Source organism: Lepisma saccharinum, chromosome 4 (genome assembly GCF_977018435.1).
Source record: "Lepisma saccharinum chromosome 4, izLepSacc3.1, whole genome shotgun sequence".
NCBI lineage: Eukaryota > Metazoa > Arthropoda > Insecta > Zygentoma > Lepismatidae > Lepisma > Lepisma saccharinum.
In genome coordinates this window covers 3,861,557-3,883,986 of record NC_139232.1, presented here as the reverse complement: position 1 = coordinate 3,883,986, position 22,430 = coordinate 3,861,557, and the positions used below count along the sequence as shown (strand labels likewise).

General features: G+C 38.4%; 1 protein-coding gene across 3 annotated transcripts in view; it reads left to right on the top strand.

The window, feature by feature from the left end:
- The window catches only part of CNMa (CNMamide), a 130,187-nt gene that overhangs the window by 66,907 nt on the left and 40,850 nt on the right, over nt 1-22,430 (top strand). For 2 of the 3 annotated variants that reach the window (XM_083121543.1, XM_083121542.1), the window contains exon 1: nt 14,818-14,956. The exons of the other annotated variant lie outside the window; for it this stretch is intronic. In XM_083121543.1, the coding sequence (XP_082977669.1) occupies nt 14,923-14,956 (34 nt within the window). In that variant the 5' untranslated portion in view covers nt 14,818-14,922. Of the gene's footprint in view, nt 1-14,817; nt 14,957-22,430 lie in introns of those variants that run through there. 3 annotated transcript variants of the gene reach the window in all.

The window sequence follows — 22,430 nt, the reverse complement described above, 5'->3', positions numbered from 1 at the left end:
GAAAGGCAATTCGTTTAATTTGAGATGCCCCTCTCTCCGTCTGTCTCTCTCCAAAACAATGTGTTATTGTTTACTATAACAATCAGTAATCACGGAGTAATTAAGATGTTATTCACTTTATAAATCGTACAGAACTCCTCCACAAATCAGCCCGAAGTCATTCCTCTCCCTAGCACAGCCTCGATTGTTAATGGAACCTTCTTCAACTCAGAGATTATAATGCTAAATTTTATCTTCATATGCCTAATTGTTTGTGGAAAAAAGGAACATGAAACTATGACAATTAAGCTAACATTGTTCAGATTGGCAATTGAAATTCCTCTTAATATATTAGTCTGCGGACGCCTATGCCTATAGCACGATTATTAGAACTGAAGATTGGAATATAAGACTGGATTGTCAAGAACACCATACAGTCAAAGTTCTTCTAGCGCCCCAGTAAGAATAACAACATTCAAAGCTATGTGAAATACGTGCAAAAATTGCTCTCTTTTTCCGAGCTTAAGTTACACGAATCATCCAGTTCACAATTCACGTAAACACCAGATACGCGATTGATGTCTCTAAACCCAATGAAACCAATATACCGCCTCCTGTCCGGGCACTAAACGCACAAAGCAAAAACTCCGATCACGCTGCGAATGAAGTCATTTGTTAATGTCACACTGATCCTGCTATCATCCGCTGTTTCAAAAATCAAGAAAATGACAGCTCGCTGTTCTCGAAAACGAAATCAAAAGGATTTTGCACCTGTCATTCCCTCGGTGATGGGATTTAAACATGTTCAGCAAATCCGAAGCTAATAATGATCAGCATCACAGTTGGTGTTAGTTGTGTTGAATATTACAAACAAAATTAAACGTTTAAAGGTAACAGTGTCTAGTGGAGTTTTGGATTTGCGAGTAAGATGAGAAAAAATATGGTGATGAATTATTTTTTTTGTGTGTGTGTGACGGCGCATATGTCAATTTTGTACCCTTCAATGTTTACGTGGAAATATCCTCTTATCTAAAAGCCATACCAGAGAGTTAGAAAGGGGTGTAAAAAGCCCGTCGAGAAAGGTTAAAAGTGCAAGGCTGTAAAAGGTCCTGCACCGGAAAAACACAAAACATGAAAAGCGTAGGATGCACTAAAACAAACTTTCTCAGAATAAGTGTAAGAGGCTCGCTCTTCGCAAAAAGCAAGAAACATTAGATTATACACTGTCTTCGTCCCCCAACGTGCATGTTATGATAAGTCATGTGGAAGTTTAAAAAATACTACCCCTATTTTTATAAACTATTAAACTAAATGGAGTGGCCTTTGCAATCGAATCAGGGACCCCCCTAAAATGCAGAACGCTGCATTATCATTCACTCAACTACAAGCTTAGTCAGGAAATATACTCACACCCTATTCTTTCAAGGAATTGGGTGTACAGGACTACTCCAGAAACTAAATATGCTGACCAAGGCAGAAATTTATTTTGTTATAAAACATAAACTAAACGTAACGTTTCAACCTTCTAGCATGTGTATATATATCGTCCTGTTGTGTACCTGGTTACATTTGTACTTGATACAGAGTCTGAAGAAGACCTTGCTAGAAGGTTGACACGTTACGTTTAGTTTATGTTTTATAATAAAATAAATTTCTGCCTTGATCAGCATATTTAGTTTTTATATCATGGAAACAAGGCTTAATGGTGTTATAACTACTCCAGTTACAGCCTACTTTCCGGATCGGACCAAGTAATGAAAAAGGCTAACTACAAATTAATTTCACCACATTAGATAATTGTCAGAGTGCGATTTGATTGATGATACGAAAACCGACACACCCAAGAAAGGCGGTGACCATACCTTACGTGCATTCATTCTTTGATCTTTGTCGGTGGTCGAGCGCGTTGAATAACTCATCATCTAATCACTGAAGGTTCCGGGTTTGGCCCCAGGCACGGTTATTTCGCGAGTATCCCTTCGTCACTTTTATCTGATCGCCTTTCATTCTTTGCCAAGATTAGTGCAATGTGAAAGAAAAGTAATGGAAAATAAGAACAATAGGAATATTAATTCTATCTGTGGACTCGACCCCAATACTGAAGATATGTTTTTATTAAGCTCTTGGACAGAACACAATGCTGAAATTCACATGCTGGAAATATGCCATTATAATGTTTGTTCAAATATTTTTGCAGCGACAGAACTTGCAACTTTTACGCAATTTTATGTATTTCCATTCTCGGAAGATTTTGACGCTGGTTACATAGTCGATACTTTCTACCTATCTTCAAACTGCATTGTGCGAAAAAATAGTCTCTTCATAGGCGATTTCAATATTTCTTGCATATCTACATTGTCGAGTATCTTTTGAAAAACCCTGTAATGTAATTGGCCGGCGACTGCATTTTCTTGAATAATCACACTGGGAATATTTGCAGAACCAAATAAGTCAATTCATGCTTAAAATCTATAACTTCGACTGGATTCAAATATTGTTTAGTAGAATCATTGTTGGTGTGATACCTTGGAGCAAATTTCACACTCCATGCAACAATTTGAATGTACAGGAGAGAAAACCCACTGCGTTGGCGGGAAAATTGACCCGTGAATATCTACTGAGTGGCAACACATGTTCGTAGAAACAACAGCTTCCGGTGGTATTGTGTGCAACCTCGCTATTCATCCCGGTCCACAGCGAATTTGTAATGTTCCTGTGGATAATTTATTAAAGATAACATATTGTGCAACGTTCGTAAACGGCAACCTGGTGCAGGCGAACGGTGCGCCAATGGCCGCCGCTGTTGCATTACCCATTATTGCTACTCACTTCTGACGGGAGTATGAGAACTCTTATACACACTCAGGGCTTGCTGGGTGAAAATATGGGAAACTCGATTACATTGCATAACTATTTATTTAAATAAAGGCTCTTTGAACATGCTTTTGCCAAAACTTGCTTACAATTTTTATAATTTACAAAGTCCAAATTATAATAAAAATTCCTTTGCATAAAACTACACTCGTTTACAATGGCAGAATGAGAAATTTTGCATAAACCAAAATTAATAACAACTCTTAAACAATTAAAATTTGCCCCTTATTAATTCTAAAGTTTCCCTACTTTGGCGCTACTAACTTTGAATCATGTGCCAATGACATTGATACTAAAATTTACTTATCCTGATTATAGTCATGGCCTTCGTTAAAGAATATATCATATCTCTCTCAGAGCGAGGAGTAGGGGGTGGGTATATATATATATATATATATATATATAACCAAAAGAGAAACGTTCTGGCACTTTTACTTTCAGTATATACATACTGGTACGAACTTACGTTCGGGTGCCTTCCCACGGTACGCGGTGACAACACCGGGGGTCGAACCAGTCGGTATGACGAGAGACTCCTCACAGCACGAAGCCGGGATCGAATCTGGTTCGATTACCTACCGCTCAGTTAAAGACTTTGGGACGAGCCAACTAAGGGTCGGGTACCTTGTTCCTCAGCACGAGGCTGGGGTCGAACCAAGGTTCGGATACCTCTCCTCAGTCTTAACCGGGTTCAGACCAAGGGCTGGAGGTGGACCTCTCAGCCTAAGCTGAGGAGCCAGCCCTCGATTTGCTCCAGTCAGTGTCCACAAACCAACTGATTCTAGGGCCACATTCAGGCTTCATTTATAGCATTGGGAGCCCCGATCGCAGCGTAAGCATGTGGCGATTATAGGAACTACTTAGATTTACTATGGTTGCGCTGAACAGCTGCGCACAGTAATAACTACTAGCGAGGCGCCTCTAGTGGCATACATATGAACTCGGTGCTTAAGGTATATTGAATACAGCCAAAGTTACCAACTTAGGGTATTAATTAACATACAGATCAGAAATGCCATTACAAAATCAACTAATGAAAATACAACCTTAATAATTTATAAAGTTACAATCCAGGCTGGCAGCCGGGGACGTTACAATCGTACGTATTAGAACTGGCCATACACACTTTAAAATGACAAGTTGTGTTGAATGCAGTAACGAACAATGCCAGTTCAGTAAGGGTGCTTCCGATAAAAATCTGTACTGCATTTCACACGGATTTAACGGATAATGTGATAACCAAAGAAGTGAACATTCATATATGCATTATGTTTATCTTTAATCAGTAATGTTAGTTGTGGGGTTAAATGAAAAATGGTTACAGTAAGCAGAAAAATGTATGTTACCTATTCATTTTCTTCCGATTAATTTTCTGATTTTGATTACAAATATGTTCAATGCTTTTCTGTAATGCCGAAACTTTACAAAAAATTCTTAGATATTCATATCTGATAATAGGTTGTTAACTGGTTGATTTGGTTTATTTTACTTCGCTTTTCTGCCATTTTCGGCTAATCGCGAGGGTGAGGATGAGTGATGATATGACGAAGGGACAATCGCAAAGAACACCAATACCCAGGCCGGGATTCGATCCCTGGACCTCTGGCGTCGTACCGTGCTGTGCTAACCACTCCGCCACGGAGGCCAGCACCTTCACAACAATTCAAACCAGTAAGCATACGCAAGAAGTCTTGCCTAAAGGTCGAAGCACACGGAACTGGATATTAAGTTAGTTGGAGCTGAACTGGCTACCTACCTGCCCGGATGTGATGGCTGACTGCTAGACTGGTTTGGAGGAATAGGACATGTTCTAATTGCTACCGACTTTCCTCGACTGGATTCTGAGGAACAGCCAATCAGAGCAAAGTTTGGGCATGTGAAGATGATCTGTGAGTTTGCAAAGGGGAATTTGTTGTCTGTGGTTTCCGAGTGTTGGCTGTGCAGTGATGACGTGCAATGCATTCGTGTTCAGTTCATTAATATTTAGGTATTTATGCGAAGCGATGAGATGTGTACGTGACAAATAAAATAGCCGAAAATGAAAATCCTTATTATTACAAGTGTATTAAATTAATGTTTCATTTTCTTAGAATTTGTGAATGAATCCTGCGAATCTCGTGTATGAATATTGATATGCATACCAGAGTTCTCTTTCGAGCTAATCTCTAGTGCATACTTTTCTTTTTTTTAATTTTTGATAAAAGCAAACATTTTTCAAATTGCTCGTCCATCTTTACCGGCTTTAGAAGAAAGCATTTCCTTTTAACATTTTTGCTAGCATAAATGCTATGAATTACACCATCTACGCTGAGTGCACGGTGATTACAATTGAAACAACTAAAATATTGTTCCATACGTCTACAGTAACCATTATAAAGTATGTATTTAAGCAGCGCCATTGTTTTATACCTAATAACGTTTAATACGAAACGTTATTCCTCTCGGTTGAATAGTTATCGGCTTTTAAAAATGTGAAGTGATACATTGTTTACATCTCACGCGGCCGCCATTATATTTTCACTCGTCTATCGACAAATACGATAACAAGTGTCGTGTGAGGCGAAAACTAGCAAATGGGTAGCCAGTCCAGCGCCAACTAAATGGGTAGCCAGTCCAGCACCAACTAGGGCATTCCTACTGGAAATCCAATTCCGTGTGATTCAGGCTTAAGCTCAGGCTCCTCTCTATCAAGTACTTTGATAATAAGTAAGTTCCCTTCCATTGGTTGGTCACTGGAAAATTACGAACCGAGAGGTAACCAAGCTCCACACAAAAATTCTAAGCTTTCAAAGACAAGAGCTCGGTCCCTCTTTCCAATTGGCTTTTAGAGTGCGGCTGCGATTCAATGGTGAACGGTCTGATTTTACTACACCTAACCTTCGAGCGTGTTTATCGGCAAGTCTATGGTCTCATAGACCTCGTTTTCGTCACGAATTCCAAACCGAGAATCATGCACAAAAACCGAACCAATCATTCAGACGCAGTTGCTTGGAGTTTCTTCTAGCTGCCGCATCCTGGTCGACGATTTTCGGCGAAATATCTACAATTGAATTGAATTATCAACACCGAATGATCCATCTCCCCTTCTATTCTCTATAGTTCTGATGTAACATTAATACCATCATCGTCGTCCAAATGAGGTTTAACTTCGCACAGAATGTTTACATAAAGAGATAAACGTTAGACTAAGTTTTCACTTAGTGTTGCAACCAATGATTTTGGTGTAAACAAACACATGCGCAATGATGAACACATTATGCAATAATAAACTTTTAAGAAGAAGAAAATTAATCGGCCAACAACTCTTTAAGAGTCAAGGTCTGACTGAACTGTTTGAAGCTACTCTAAAAATTTTTTGGGCCTCCCCGATAGAGCAGTGGTAGCGTGCTCGCCTTGTAATCAAGGGGTTCCGGGTTCGATACCCGGTGGAGGCACATAGTGGTTCGGATTCCACTTTAAACTGTAGGTTCAGTCCAGATTAGCCTTACTGTGCATAAAGTGGACTTAAAACACCAATTCAATCAATTCAATACCCTAATATATGCAATAAGCATTCTACCAATAAAATTCAACAGTTTGCCTGCTATTATTTTTTTCTTAAACGACACTACAGTTTTTTTTAAATTTCAATTTGAAAACTTTGTCATTCCAAAAGATAGATGGTCATTATAAATTGCAGAGTTGCGTGCAGTATCGTATATTTCAGAAACTGAATCATTAAAATATATATATAAATTATGTTCAGTGCTCGATCTGAGGAAAGGGTGTACAGGGGATGGTATCCTCCGGATTAGCAAAATTTTCGCATAGCTTCTCCCCAGCTGTCTCGTGCTTAGTATGTAAAACTATAGGAGCAGTCCCCCCGCGACCGGCCCCCTTCAACTGCTGAAATCCAACGAATAACACGAAGATAGCATCCTCATCAGCAGTTGAGGGATCCACCCTGCCAATTGGAAGGCTTTGGTGAGCAGAAGAGGCCGGGCGGAACCAGACTGGCGCCCTGGTGGGGGGGGAGCCGCTCCTCGGGCTTTTTAAAGTGTTGTGATTGTTTATGTAATGTAATGGACAGCCCGGGGTAGTTTTAGTGTGTTGTTGCCAAGAGGCACACCAGATATTTTGATTTTTTAATGATATGTAATGTTTGATGGTGGATAAGGTGAGTTGGTAAAGGATGGACTCAGGAAAGAAAAAACGGGTGGCTTCCAGTTTGGAAAATTCTTCACCCAAAAGAACTAGAGAAGACAGGATGAACAGCACAAATGAAGTAAATGATGAGAACTGTCGGCTTACCCTGGAACAATTTCCCCTTAACCCTTTTAGGTTTCTAATTAATGAACTGCAAATGGGAGTTGCTAGGGAAAAGCTGACCGTTCCTACCAAAACTTTATTCACAGAACTTATTACAAGAATAGCAGCATACTACGAGGATTTGGCGCGTGAAAATGAGGTTCTAAAGACATTAAATGAAGAACTCAAAAATGATAAAATCTTCTTACAAAATGAACTAACACAAAGAGGAGTGGAAGAGGCACAGGACAATAGATACAATGACTATAGCACGTATGCAGGGAAAGTTAAGAGAGTAATGAATATTAAGGAACCTCCAAGACCCAGCAGAACCTCCAAACCCACTCTGTTCATTAAGGCAAATAGTAAATCTCCAAGGGAAATTCAACAAATCATTACAAGCAATATTAAACCTAGCAGAGATAAGATAAGGGTGACAGATATAAGAGCCACATCTGAAACCCTAATAGTGGAACTGGCGTCAGATCAGGAGCTGCACAAACTGGCCACAAATGAAAATTTGATTAATAAGGGCTTGAGAATGGAAACCATCAAGAAGAGGAACCCTAAAATCATCATTTATGATGTGCCTAGTTACTACCAAGAAGAAGACCTAATGGAAGAATTATACGAACTTAACTTTGAGGATTCCATGACAAAGGATGAGATGAAAGCTCGCCTAAAAATAGGGTTTAAAACAGGGAAAAGAAATGATAAATCATCTCATGTTGTATTTGAAGTTTCACCCGCCATGAGAAACATCATTATTAGCAGAGAAAAACTGTACTTAAATTATATGACAGTAAAAGTTAAGGACTTTATTTCTCTACCAAGATGCTTCAACTGCCATGATTTAGGGCACGTAAATAAACATTGCAAAAGAGCTAAGAGATGCAAGAAATGTGGGGAGGAGCACGAGGAGCAACAGTGTCTTTCAACAATATATATATGTGTACCATGTAAAACCAGAAAAAGAGACTGCAACCGTGATCAATGTCCAACCTATAGGGAACTATATGACAGACTGGTATCCAGAATCAATTATGAATAATACAAACACAAATGTTTATAGGCAAAAAACTGATAAATTAAGAATCATGCAGTTAAATACACAAGGAGCAAAACTGGTCATAGAAGAGGTTATCAAATACATTGAAAATAATAATATCGACATAGCTCTGATTCAGGAGCCTTATAGTCATAGGGGTAGACTCCCAGGTATGCCAAAAAAGATGAGATGCTTTGCCACCTCGGAGAATCCGAAAGTGGCAATAATAGTTAACAATATAGAAATAGACACACTGTGGCATCAGAATCTATCAACTTCGCACTGTGCTGTTTTGGAAATTAGCATCGGAGGTGATATCTGGACTTTGATAAACTGTTATTGTCAGTTTAAGGATCCAATTGATCCATACATCGATATCATGGACAAAGCTCTCACAAGTGCGACCAATAGTAAGATACTAATCGCGATGGACTCCAATGCAAATTCAGAACTGTGGTTTAGTAACAAAACGGATGATAGAGGATTAGCAATGGAGGAGTTCATTGCTTCGAGGAACTTGTTTGTTGTAAATTGTCAAACAAAAACCCCAACCTACTGTAATAAATATGGTTGCTCATCTAATATAGACGTGACACTTGTAGATCAAAACGGGCGGTTGTATATAGACAACTGGTGAGTGAAAAATCTGACAGAAAGTGATCATAATACTATTGGATTTAATATTACCAGATACAATTACAACAATAACGGCATCCACACTAGTACTCGAAGTTTGAGGAAAATCAATAAGAGAAACTGGAGTCCCAATGAGCAAAATCTGATGAGGAAACATTTTGAAAACAAGCTCCTTTATAATCAGATTAGCACTGGGAAAAGTTTAGAGGAGAATCTCCAAAGTGTTACATCGGCATTGAAATATGCAATAGAAATAACAACAGGAAACCCACAAAACACTAAGCCCAAACAATGGCCTATATATATATTAAGGCGTAGAACGGTTACGCGAAAACTGAGGAAGTTATATCAAAAATCACGAAATGAACGTGAACGCATGTATTATCTTGGGAAATACAGGAAATCTAAATGGATGTATTCCAATCTCATCAAACAGTATCGTGTTAGCTCATGGGCAAGATTCCTTGAGAAGGAGCTAGCCAGGAGTCCTTGGGGAATACCCTATAAGATTATTACAAATAAACTAAGAACAAAAACGACTCTAACAACGTTTAGAAAGCAAGATAATACTTACACAGAATCTTGGAGGGACACAATAGAATACCTCATGGAAGTAATACTCCCGGAGGACAAGATAGCAGAAGATTCTCCAACTCAGACTGGAATCAGGGAAAAGATGGAGATTGGATATGAGAATAGTACCCTGGTAATTCCCTTCGCGGTTGAAGAAATAGCTAATATCATAGATTCCCTAAAGTGTGGAAAAGCCCCTGGACCAGACAGAATAACCAATGAGGTTCTCAAAATACTTAAAAATGAACTTCTCCAGGCCCTGCAAGTTATATATAATCAATGTCTGGCTGGTGGCCGGTTCCCCGATCAATGGAAGCTAGCTAAGCTGATAATTATACCTAAAGATGCTAGAAGAGACCCGACTGAAGTAAAGACATATCGGCCCATATGCTTATTAGATAACATAAGCAAGGTACTAGAGAGACTAATAGCTAAAAGACTAGATTAAAGGCTATCATTAGTGGAAAATTCTGGAAGACAATTTGGCTTCAAACGTGGACTATCGGCAGAGGATGCTTTAAACGATGTAATTAAAACAGTCCAATTGAATCCAATGAAATATGTCTTGGGAATAGCGCTTGATATTGGTGGAGCATTTGACAACCTTTGGTGGCCCTATGTCCTAAAAGTACTAAGGGACCTGCAAATACCTGGATCTCTCTACAACATCATTAAGGACTACCTCAACAACAGGACTGCTTACTACGAATATGGTGAAGAAGAAATTTCTAAAAACTTAAATAAAGGATGCCCACAAGGCTCTGTCCTTGGACCATTATTATGGAATATTGCAATTGAGCCACTTCTCGGAAACCTTCAAAGGGAGGAATCAGTCCTTCAGGTCACTGCGTATGCGGATGACGTTCTAATTTTAGTAGATGCATCTAATAGATTGGAATTGGAAAGGAAAGCCTTGCAGACGTTAGGTATAGTGAGACACTGGGCTCAAGAATCCAAAATGGAAATAGCTAAAAACAAAAGCCATCACATATTGCTAAAGGGCAAGTTACAAAGAAATCCTACGGTGAAATATAATAACTCTAATATTGGCAGCTCTACTATAATAAAATACCTGGGTGTTGTAATAGATGTAGGGTTAAACTTCAGAACGCACATTACTGAAGTGATAGCCAAAGCCAAGACTGCCCTGCATAATGTGCTTAGCATGGGGAATGATGCTAAGAAGATAGGATTTAAACTTTCCATCTTGTACTATAAGGCGATATTTATTTCGAGAATTTGTTATGCCGCATCTGTATGGACTCGGTTGGTTGGACAGGTCGGCATTAAGAATCAATTAAGAACTGCACAAAGAAATGTGCTGTTACGTATCCTAGGTGCCTTCAAAACAACGTCAACCAATGCTTTAATAGTGCTTGCAGGAGTGCTTCCGCTAGACCTGGAAGTTACTCGGTCATCGGCAAGATATTGGCTAAAGAAAAGAAGATTTGATAAAGTGCAGGAAGTATTGGGACAAACAGCAAATACAAACGACGAAATTGAAAAGTACATTTGGATGCTTTGGCAAAAAGAATGGACACAATCACCAACTGCAGCTCGTGTCAAGGAATACTTGCCTAAGGTGGATTGGAAATACCGACGGGAGAATCTACATCCAACGAGTGGTTTAGTTCACTATATTACTGGACATGGCCCATACGGAGTGTACCTCAAACGATTCAACCTTCGTTCAGAAGACATATGTGAGGTGTGCAGCGTGAGAGATACTCCCGAACATGCAGTTATGGAATGTAAGCAGCACGTGTGCAATATTATCACCAAGTGTGGGAAAATATTACGAGGAGTGGAATGGCGTGAGGGGATTAAGGATATGGGAGCCTTCCAAGCTCTGAACAAACTCGCGGATCTCATCTCAAAAAATGAAGAACAACTCTACAGTCAAAATCCAGGTCAAGTGCTACTATAGAAATTCAACCACCAAAACAAAGGAACATAAGCATCAGACGCAGCTCGAGACAAGCAACAATTAGACGAAGTGGAGTGGATAGTGTAGTGAATAAGAAAACAGAAAAGGAGTTAAAGTTTTATGAGAAAGGATTAACGTCCATCAACAGAAGACACTTCTATATTAAATCGCTGAGGGGAAGCGGTTCATTCATATAAACCACCAGCAGATGCGTGTGTGCTGCAAATTAAGTTCTGCAAGAAGAAGATAAGAAGAAGATGCCACGTCCTTCCAGTCCATCACTCAGCTTTGAACCTGTCTGAAGAAAGAAGAAGAAGTCTAGGAACATCCATTATTGGTGGTTCTCAATTGGAAGATTCCTTACCACTTTTAAGGAACAACTAGTCTAAGGACTTTATACAAGACTGAGCCTCTTCTAATGGCAATCTCAACAAATCTAGTTTTCTCACAATGGCCGTACCTGGCCATGGTCTAAGGACCTGATATACACATTTTTTATCTTAATGTATCAATTCCTTCTTTTAATTGCTCTATAGTATTCGTTGTATAGTATATGCTATTTTGTATTGTCTTATTCATATTTCTATTTAATTGTTTATAATCATTTTATTATTTCTTAATTCATATTTTTATTATATTTCTATTATTATTATTATTCATATTTTAACAGGATACTTCAAAAATTTTTTATCCTCCTCAATAATAAGGAAACACACCTTGGGTTAGTTTTAGGTACCAAGGTTCTTATGACCTCTCCCTTTCCCAAACGTATCCTAATCCTTAGAAGGGGCACAACCGCTCCCAGCCAAACTTGCAAGCAAGAAATGCAATCTACGGAAACTACGCTGGGAGAGAGGGTATGTTTGTGTGCGAGGTGAGAGGTGGCTGGAAATTGAAACAACTAAAATATTGTTCCATACGTCTACAGTAACCATTATAAAGTATGTATTTAAGCAGCGCCATTGTTTTATACCTAATAACGTTTAATACGAAACGTTATTCCTCTCGGTTGAATAGTTATCGGCTTTTAAAAATGTGAAGTGATACATTGTTTACATCTCACGCGGCCGCCATTATATTTTCACTCGTCTATCGACAAATACGATAACAAGTGTCGTGTGAGGCGAAAACTAGCAAATGGGTAGCCAGTCCAGCGCCAACTAAATGGGTAGCCAGTCCAGCACCAACTAGGGCATTCCTACTGGAAATCCAATTCCGTGTGATTCAGGCTTAAGCTCAGGCTCCTCTCTATCAAAGTACTTTGATAATAAGTAAGTTCCCTTCCATTGGTTGGTCACTGGAAAATTACGAACCGAGAGGTAACCAAGCTCCACACAAAAATTCTAAGCTTTCAAAGACAAGAGCTCGGTCCCTCTTTCCAATTGGCTTTTAGAGTGCGGCTGCGATTCAATGGTGAACGGTCTGATTTTACTACACCTAACCTTCGAGCGTGTTTATCGGCAAGTCTATGGTCTCATAGACCTCGTTTTCGTCACGAATTCCAAACCGAGAATCATGCACAAAAACCGAACCAATCATTCAGACGCAGTTGCTTGGAGTTTCTTCTAGCTGCCGCATCCTGGTCGACGATTTTCGGCGAAATATCTACAATTGAATTGAATTATCAACACCGAATGATCCATCTCCCCTTCTATTCTCTATAGTTCTGATGTAACATTAATACCATCATCGTCGTCCAAATGAGGTTTAACTTCGCACAGAATGTTTACATAAAGAGATAAACGTTAGACTAAGTTTTCACTTAGTGTTGCAACCAATGATTTTGGTGTAAACAAACACATGCGCAATGATGAACACATTATGCAATAATAAACTTTTAAGAAGAAGAAAATTAATCGGCCAACAACTCTTTAAGAGTCAAGGTCTGACTGAACTGTTTGAAGCTACTCTAAAAATTTTTTGGGCCTCCCCGATAGAGCAGTGGTAGCGTGCTCGCCTTGTAATCAAGGGGTTCCGGGTTCGATACCCGGTGGAGGCACATAGTGGTTCGGATTCCACTTTAAACTGTAGGTTCAGTCCAGATTAGCCTTACTGTGCATAAAGTGGACTTAAAACACCAATTCAATCAATTCAATACCCTAATATTTGCAATAAGCATTCTACCAATAAAATTCAACAGTTTGCCTGCTATTATTTTTTTCTTAAACGACACTACAGTTTTTTTTAAATTTCAATTTGAAAACTTTGTCATTCCAAAAGATAGATGGTCATTATAAATTGCAGAGTTGCGTGCAGTATCGTATATTTCAGAAACTGAATCATTAAAATATATATATAAATTATGTTCAGTGCTCGATCTGAGGAAAGGGTGTACAGGGGATGGTATCCTCCGGATTAGCAAAATTTTCGCATAGCTTCTCCCCAGCTGTCTCGTGCTTAGTATGTAAAACTATAGGAGCAGTCCCTCAGCTAACCCCAAGGTTCGACCAAACAACTCCACTTGCATATTTAAGAGTGTCTCATGAATTTCATCATATCATCGCTCATCCTCATCTTGAGGGCTTCCCCGATGGCGCAGTGGTAGCGTCGTCGCCTTGTAATCAAGGAGTCCCGGTTTCGATACCCGGTGGGGCACATAGTGATTCGGATTTTGCTTTAAACTGTACGTCCAGTCCCGATTAGCCTATCTGTGCATAAAGTGGACTTAATATAACAACTCAGCTCATAATCATATTTTTGATTAACCAAAATCGGAAGAAGAGCGAAGTAAATAAACAAAATTAATCAATAATCAAATGGAATAAGTCGATAACAAAGAAAGTCAAGCAACTATACTATGTTCCTGGAATGTCTGCAGCGAGCGAACGAAAACAAGTTCCTGCGCAAGTAGAAATGACGGGATTGTGCGTAAAGGAAAAGCGACTGCAGCTACCAAGCAGCGCTCACTGCCTTCGGCCCGCCCATTCCCGTTTTCCCTTTCTCTGCCGTTATGCGTGTCGTTGCTTCATATATTCCAGAAATAGTGTATAATCTGTGGAGGCTATCAAATAAATAAACAAGTGTTGTCCCTCTGCTGAATGCTATTAACCAGACCACCATGGAATTTAACACAGCGCGCTACGACGCCAGAAGTCCCGGGTTCGAATCTCGGCCTGGGCATACGTGTTCTTTGTAAGTGTAACTTCACCATTCATTCTCATGGTTGCGATTAGCCAAAAGTGGCAGAAAAGCGACGCAAAATAACAAAAATGAGATCAAAATCAAACCGAACGCTCTTGTTATTAAAAACAGCTACGAATCAACAAATGAAGACGCCGCAAAGTCTACAAGTATCACAAAACTCGCTCCCAGCTTACGCAACGCGATAATTGCTTGCGTGAGGGGGCCTTTGCACTTGCGTAAGGCGATCCATGCCCAGCTGCCGTCGTGGGATGCTGACCTTTGGAGCGAAAGGATCGGTTTCCAAGTTCAGGTCATCAAGATTGTGGGAACCAGAATAAGAAATAAAGAATAAAATCTGTTACTTTGTACGCGACGGAGAAAGACAGTGGTACGTGGAAGTTTCGTTCGTTGAACATGGAGGCTGCTTAAGCTTGTGATACGGTGATGAAGGAGTCACAGGAAACGGGGAGGTGATATGATGACGTGCAAAATCACAGTAGCTCATAAAAGTAAGTAGCGCAAACGTGACTCTGTCTATGTACGAAGTACATAACCGCTGTACTTGTTTATATATAGGGAACCAATTTATGTATACATACATATTTATGTATGAAGCTGAAATCAGTTATATTTTGTATTATTTTTGTGCATCATGGCAAATAGACTAAAAAAAATCAGTTTTTATTTTTCATATTTGTACATATATTATGCGTTGTCTCATATTTTACATATTGTACTTGTTTTTACATATTATTTCCATTTTTTAGAACATTTCTCAAAATATAGGGTGTTCCTTATAGGACGCCGATTAGAAAATTAAATAAAAATTGGGAAAATATCATGAAATAGTTATATTTCACATATCGTCGATGTTTTCACGAACTGGCGAATATGTCAACTCCCCTGCATCACGAACCGGCGAATGTGCAAAATTTGACATTTTGAGTTTTTGACGCTGTATATGTTGGAACAACTTGTACTTTGCTCTCACAAAGTTTCAAGTTTCTATTAAATATTGCTTAGGAGATAAAGATGGACATCGTTTTGACGAATATGAAAACTAGTATTGTGATAATTTCACGAACCGACGAATATTAAATTCGCCGCTTCGTAGAGAAAAACATGATATCATTTTACAATCCATTCAGGATGTGTCAGTTCGACTACATTTTGCGTAACAGATGCCGCTGTAATAAAACGTTTTATAATTATTTTTTTTCATAAGAAATATAATCCATTTGTAAGATATCAGAAAACATGTAAAGCACAGTTATTTGTGTTTCTATTGGAACAATGTACAGTCTATGTTTTGAGACTTTCAATGAAATTGGCAATCATCTGGTTTACTTCTCGCAACTAAATTATTTCGAATGGTTTATAAAAGAAATGCCATATTTCTTTGATATTATTTTGAAGAATAGCCTTCTAGTGGTGTGGCTCGTTGTGTAATTATTCAGAAAATATGAATAAGGACGTGCTTGTGAAGTGGATTGATGGCAGTACTAACATCGTCAGAAGCCAAGAACTTACACTTCCCCATGGAATGAAGAAGTTGCAATATGGAGCGAAAGTAAAAATGTGGTGGGATCCTGAGAACATTTATTATGAAGGTGTTGTGATCGGGATGGAAGAAGATTCTGAAAGTGGTGATACAGGTGATGAACTTCCTCTGTCAGTGCCAAAGAAGAGCTCAGGTGGTGTGATCAATGACTCGAGTGCAGTAGTTAGTGACGTTGACAGTTCTTCAGAAACGTTAGCGGATGATGAGGACAAGGATCCTGATTTTCTTATATCTTCCAGGGATAATGAATCGTCCGTACATTCCTCACCGAGGAATGTTCACGTTGTATTGTGAAGAAGAAATATTTGCTATATAACGTGTCAGGATTTGGTTTGTTACAATCACTTCATATTGGATTGCGCCGAGCGCAACAGACGTGTTAGTGTACAAGAGAACAACAACCCTCCGGGATCAAGCCACACAGATTTTAAAGTAGATGGTTCTCAAAAGGAGGATGTTACTCCAGTAAAGCGAATGGTTTCCGAAAAGGAAAAAGTAAGAAAAAATGTAAAATTTCGTTCTCCAAAAAAAGATCTTTGTGGTTTGTGTAAGACGTACAACTCATTTAAATCAGCTAATTGTTTATCTAATCATTCTGACTTGATTGAAAAATATAACAGGCACATACAGGAAAAACAGAATGTGAGGATAATTAAAGGTGCGATGAAAGATACAGCTATACAAAATCCACAGGAGTTCGTGGCTGCTTGCTTTGACATGGAGCAAGTCATAAATCTACCACAGAGCAAACAAACTGAACTGCATTACAAAAGAAAATTATCAGCCTACAATTTTACAATTTATGAATTAGCTAGTAAAAGCGGTCATCGCTACATTTAGCACGAAGGATTAGCGAAAGGTCCGAATGAAGTTGCAACATAGTTAAGGAAGTTTCTGCTGATGAAAGATGATCAAGGTGTAAAACAGGTAGCATTCTTCGCCGATGGATGTGCATCTCAGAAGAAAAACAGTATCCTGCATTCTATGTTCGTTTATTTTCAAAACATCAACACCATACATGTTTTCTTCTTCGAAACGAGTCACGGACAAAGTGAAGGTGATGCTATTCACAGTACAATTGAAAACGCACTTCGACGGAGTGAAGATATCGTCATCCCTGCCCAACTCATCCCGGTAATCAGGATGGCAAGAAAGAAACAACCATATGCTGTTCATGAGTTGCATGCTAAAGACGTCTTAGATTGGAAACAATATTCGCAGTACCTGCGTATCCTAAAAGTTAGAACAACAAATGAGGGTGAACCCGTGGACTGGACAAAAGTCATGCAAATTCAAGTGCGCAAGGGTTGTCCCAATATATTTCTAAAAACATCGCATAACCTAAACAGACACTCAAGTATATCACTTCCTAATCCACGCAGTGCTAAAGAGGACAATTTACCACCAAGTACTTTTACTTCAAAGCCAAAACTGCCTATGAAAAAATACCAGGACTTGCTGTCATTATGTCAAGGAGTAATACCAGTAATTTCTCATCCTGATTATAGAGATTACTATGTGAGATTACCTCACTAATTGTACAACCATTTTACGTCTAATAACTTTGCATTTGATAACAGACTAGTGTTGGTCAATGTATTACTATTTTGTTCCTTACATTTTATTTCCTGAATTTTATTATTCTTGAAATTTATTTGCGGGTACGTCTAGTGTTGTGTGAATTTCTCTATTTCTCACTGTTACGTATTAAACTGTTATGGTGTATGTTATGATTAGTGTATTAAGGATTTGCCTAATATTTAACTCTGTATAAATATCCAATAAATAAGTTGAAAGTTTTAGCCTTGAACTGTAGAATTCGCAGTTTTAGTGAAAATTACAATGACGAATCAAGCTAAAAATATTCCAAATTTCTTTTTTTGTTTTCACGAACTGACGAATAGATACAATGAAATCCTTTGTTCATTTATTGTTCATTAAAATTCTTTCTACGGTGTTCTTTCTCATGTGAACTACCTTCTCACACAACATTTATTGTTATCTCAAAATGTAGTTTAGCTCGAATATTTTTTTCAATGGTTCGCAAGTAACGCAAAATTGGCTACTTTCAACTTTGAAATATTTCAAAATCAATATTTTGCACATTCGCCGGTTCGTGATGCAGGGGAGTTGACACATTCGCCAGTTCGTGAAAACATCGACGATATATGTAAGCAGTAACATCTCCCATTTACGTATGAAAGACAATGTCAGGCATATGTCCACCCCTACTGAGTCTGCATGCATTTATACGCTCCACAAAATTGTTGATAACCCTCTCTCAGATATCTGTCCCGATGCCTCCAATCACCCGTATGATTTCCGCCTTCAGTTCCAAAAGATTTCGTGGTTTGTTGGCGTACACCTGTGATTTCACAAACCCCCATAAGAAGAAATCACAGGGTGTAAGATCACACTCCACCTGCCAAAACCCACACCACACAGTCGTTCTCAGCGGATGGATGGATTTCATGCTACTGGATTATTCGAGGATTTTCGGAAGGAAACCACAACAAACGAGTCAAAACAATTGAAGATACATTAATCATCATTACGACGGATGCCAACATGGGTAAGAATAGGTCCGTCAACCTCGAAACAATACCCGGACCCTGTGGCCGAGTGGTTAGCACATCGCGCTGCGACGCTAAGGGTCCCGGGTTCAAATCCCGGTCGGGCTTGGTTGTTTGTGAATGTCCATTCATCAATTTCATCATTTCATCACTCATCCCCATCTTCGCAAATTAGCCAAGAGGCACAAAACGCGAAGTAAAATAAACTAAATAAATCAATCAATCAATCGAAACAATACAATAGCACTCGATTCAAATTCGGCGTCCTATACGGAACATCCTACCCTTTATAATACATATTCGAGTAATTACTACATGTCCCCGTGTGAGCGAATTTGTAGGGAATAACTGACAAAGTCCAAAGCGACGTTAAACAGATTGAAGTTTACCACCTTTTTTATCCCCTCCATTTGCGTTAATTACAACTTTTCTGTCATCCGAACATTTTTTTAAAAATTTACCCCTCCCAACTGTTTGCCATTTGTTCTTGTAAAGCACTTGATATTCCTGTTTATTTACAATTGAAGATTAAAATTGGTAAAAGCTATAAGTGCCACATTAGCTCAAACACCTTTTTCCAGGTTAAAGTGTGAAATGTGCCATGCTTTATCATGTGGTAAACGTGAAAAGTGGCTGGTAGCCCTCTAAGTAGTTCAAAGAGTGTGCACGATCTTACGGGCTGATGTGCGGAACGATGCGATTCCCCAACACTTTCGCTTTGGGTACTTACTTAAAACGTTTACCACTTATAGTCCTCAATTGTTGTCAACAATAGAGAACGACGGCTGAAGTATCGACTCCTGATTGTTAAATATCAAACGTTATTTTGGCAACGTTGAAATAGAGTCCCAAGTCCAGCAGCCCATTGCTAACCCCACCCTCGCTACTAGTTGCGCACCCGACAACAGCCCCAGATGAAAAGATTCGCTTTTGGTTTCTCTTCAAGACTTGAAGACAGTCACTGTAATAACTACAATGCCGAAACTGTATTTTATGTAGCTCGTATAGTGTCATTAAAAGAAGGGTAAACTTTTATAATTTTAATTCCATATTTTACTCCATAGTATTTTGGTGAAAATAACAAAACATGTATTTATATGTAACACATTTTTACTACATATAAATACGTTCCCTTGTTATATACGTATAACAGTTACTTCTCATGAGTAAATGTAAATGTAACTAGCTACTTTTAAAAGTATGTAAGCTGCAACTGTAATTAGTTATTTTTTTCCAATGGAAGAAACTACTACTTTACGTCTTCATAACGTGGGAGAAAAGCAGAATTGGGCATTTACAGTTATGTGTCTCCTCTGGATACTAAGGCGAAAGGATTTTCATTGAATCACCTAAGGCAAGGATTCTATGCTTCGATACAAGCTAAATTTGGAACACCCACGCTTTATTTCAATTCATCATTTCTAATTGCGCGCGAAACCTTCATTGTTTTGGATGGATTTCATTCTTTTGAAGCGTGGTGGTCGAGCTACAACGAAATCATTGGCTTTTTACCAGGATTGCTAAAGGTCCAGTGACCCATAGATTCTATTGGGTTTCGCTGCAGGAACGGAACCTTTTTATAGTACAATTTAAATTCGGTCCAAGTTGCGTATTGTTTCATTGAAAAAAGGATCCTGGACCGAATTTAAATCAATCCGGAAAAAAATTTACTGGACCGAATTTAAATTGATCCAGAAAAACAAATTCATGAACCGTATATAAATTGAGCCAGAAAAAAGGTTCCTGTACCGTATTTAAATTCATCCTGAAAAAGGTTCCTGGATCGAATTGAAATACTTTATACATAAAAAGGTTTACGGCCTAAAATCCATTTACACTTTGTGATTTCCTCTTCCGGACGAAATTGAACTTATTTACAATTCCTAGAAATTAACAACCCTGAGGTTATGAAAGATCCAGAAATCCATACATTTTAATATGTTCTATTTGGTTCCGTAACATGACCGGAACCTTTTTCCTCGCCCAATTTAAATTCCATACAAGTTGCTTTTTGTTTAATTGAAAAATGGTTCCTGGACTTTATTTAAATTGATCTGGTAAAAAGATTCCTGGACCAAATTTAAATTGATCTGGTAAAAAGGTTCCTGGACCAAATTTAAATTGATCTGGTAAAAAGGTTCCTGGACCAAATTTAAATTGATCTGGTAAAAAGGTTCCTGGACCGAATTTAAATTGATCTGCTAAAAAGGTTCCTGGACCAAATTTAAATTGATCTGGTAAAAAGGTTCCTGGACCGAATTTAAATTGATCTGGTAAAAAGGTTCCTGGACCGAATTTAAATTGATCTGGTAAAAAGGTTCCTGGACCAAATTTAAATTGATCTGGTAAAAAGGTTCCTGGACCGAATTTAAATTGATCTGGTAAAAAGGTTCCTGGACCGAATTTAAATTGATCAGGTAAAAAAGTTCCTGGACCGAATTTAAATTGATCTGGTAAAAAGGTTCCTGGACCAAATTTAAATTGATCTGGTAAAAAGGTTCCTGGACCAAATTTAAATTGATCTGTTAAAAAGGTTCCTGGACCAAATTTAAATTGATCTGGTAAAAAGGTTCCTGGAACGAATTTAAATTGATCTGCTAAAAAGGTTCCTGGACCAAATTTAAATTGATCTGGTAAAAAGGTTCCTGGACCGAATTTAAATTGATCTGGTAAAAAGGTTCCTGGACCAAATTTAAATTGATCTGGTAAAAAGGTTCCTGGACCGAATTTAAATTGATCTGGTAAAAAGGTTCCTGGACCGAATTTAAATTGATCTGGTAAAAAGGTTCCTGGACCGAATTTAAATTGATCTGGTAAAAAGGTTCCTGGACCAAATTTAAATTGATCTGGTAAAAAGATTCCTGGACCAAATTTAAATTGATCTGGTAAAAAGGTTCCTGGACCAAATTTAAATTGATCTGGTAAAAAGGTTCCTGGACCGAATTTAAATTGATCTGGTAAAAAGGTTCCTGGACCGAATTTAAATTGATCTGCTAAAAAGGATCCTGGACCAAATTTAAATTGATCTGCTAAAAAGGTTCCTGGACCAAATTTAAATTGATCTGGTAAAAAGGTTCCTGGACCGAATTTAAATTGATCTGGTAAAAAGGTTCCTGGACCGAATTTAAATTGATCTGGTAAAAAGGTTCCTGGACCAAATTTAAATTGATCTGGTAAAAAGGTTCCTAAACCAAATTTAAATTGATCTGGTAAAAAGGTTCCTGGACCGAATTTAAATTGATCTGGTAAAAAGGTTCCTGGACCAAATTTAAATTGATCTGGTAAAAAGTTTCCTGGACCAAATTTAAATTGATCTGCTAAAAAGGTTCCTGGACCAAATTTAAATTGATCTGGTAAAAAGGTTCCTGGACCAAATTTAAATTGATCTGGTAAAAAGGTTCCTGGACCGAATTTAAATTGATCTGGTAAAAAGGTTCCTGGACCGAATTTAAATTGATCTGGTAAAAAAGTTCCTGGACCGAATTTAAATTGATCTGGTAAAAAGGTTCCTGGACCAAATTTAAATTGATCTGGTAAAAGGTTCCTGGACCAAATTTAAATTGATCTGGGAAAAAGGTTCCTGGACAGAATATAAATACTTTGCGGATAAAAATGTTCTTTACGGTCCAGAACCCATTTACGCTTGCTGATTTTCTCTCCAGGACCGGAATTGACGTTATTTAAAATTCGTGGACCTTTAACAACCCTACTTTTTACCCCCCCCCCTTTTATAACTCAGGTAAAGATTTTAGATAAGGGGATTTTCTCCCGAATACATTGAAAGGTACAGACTCACCATAGGTGCCGACGTGCTATTCCATTCATATCATTGTGCTCCTATCTGACTAG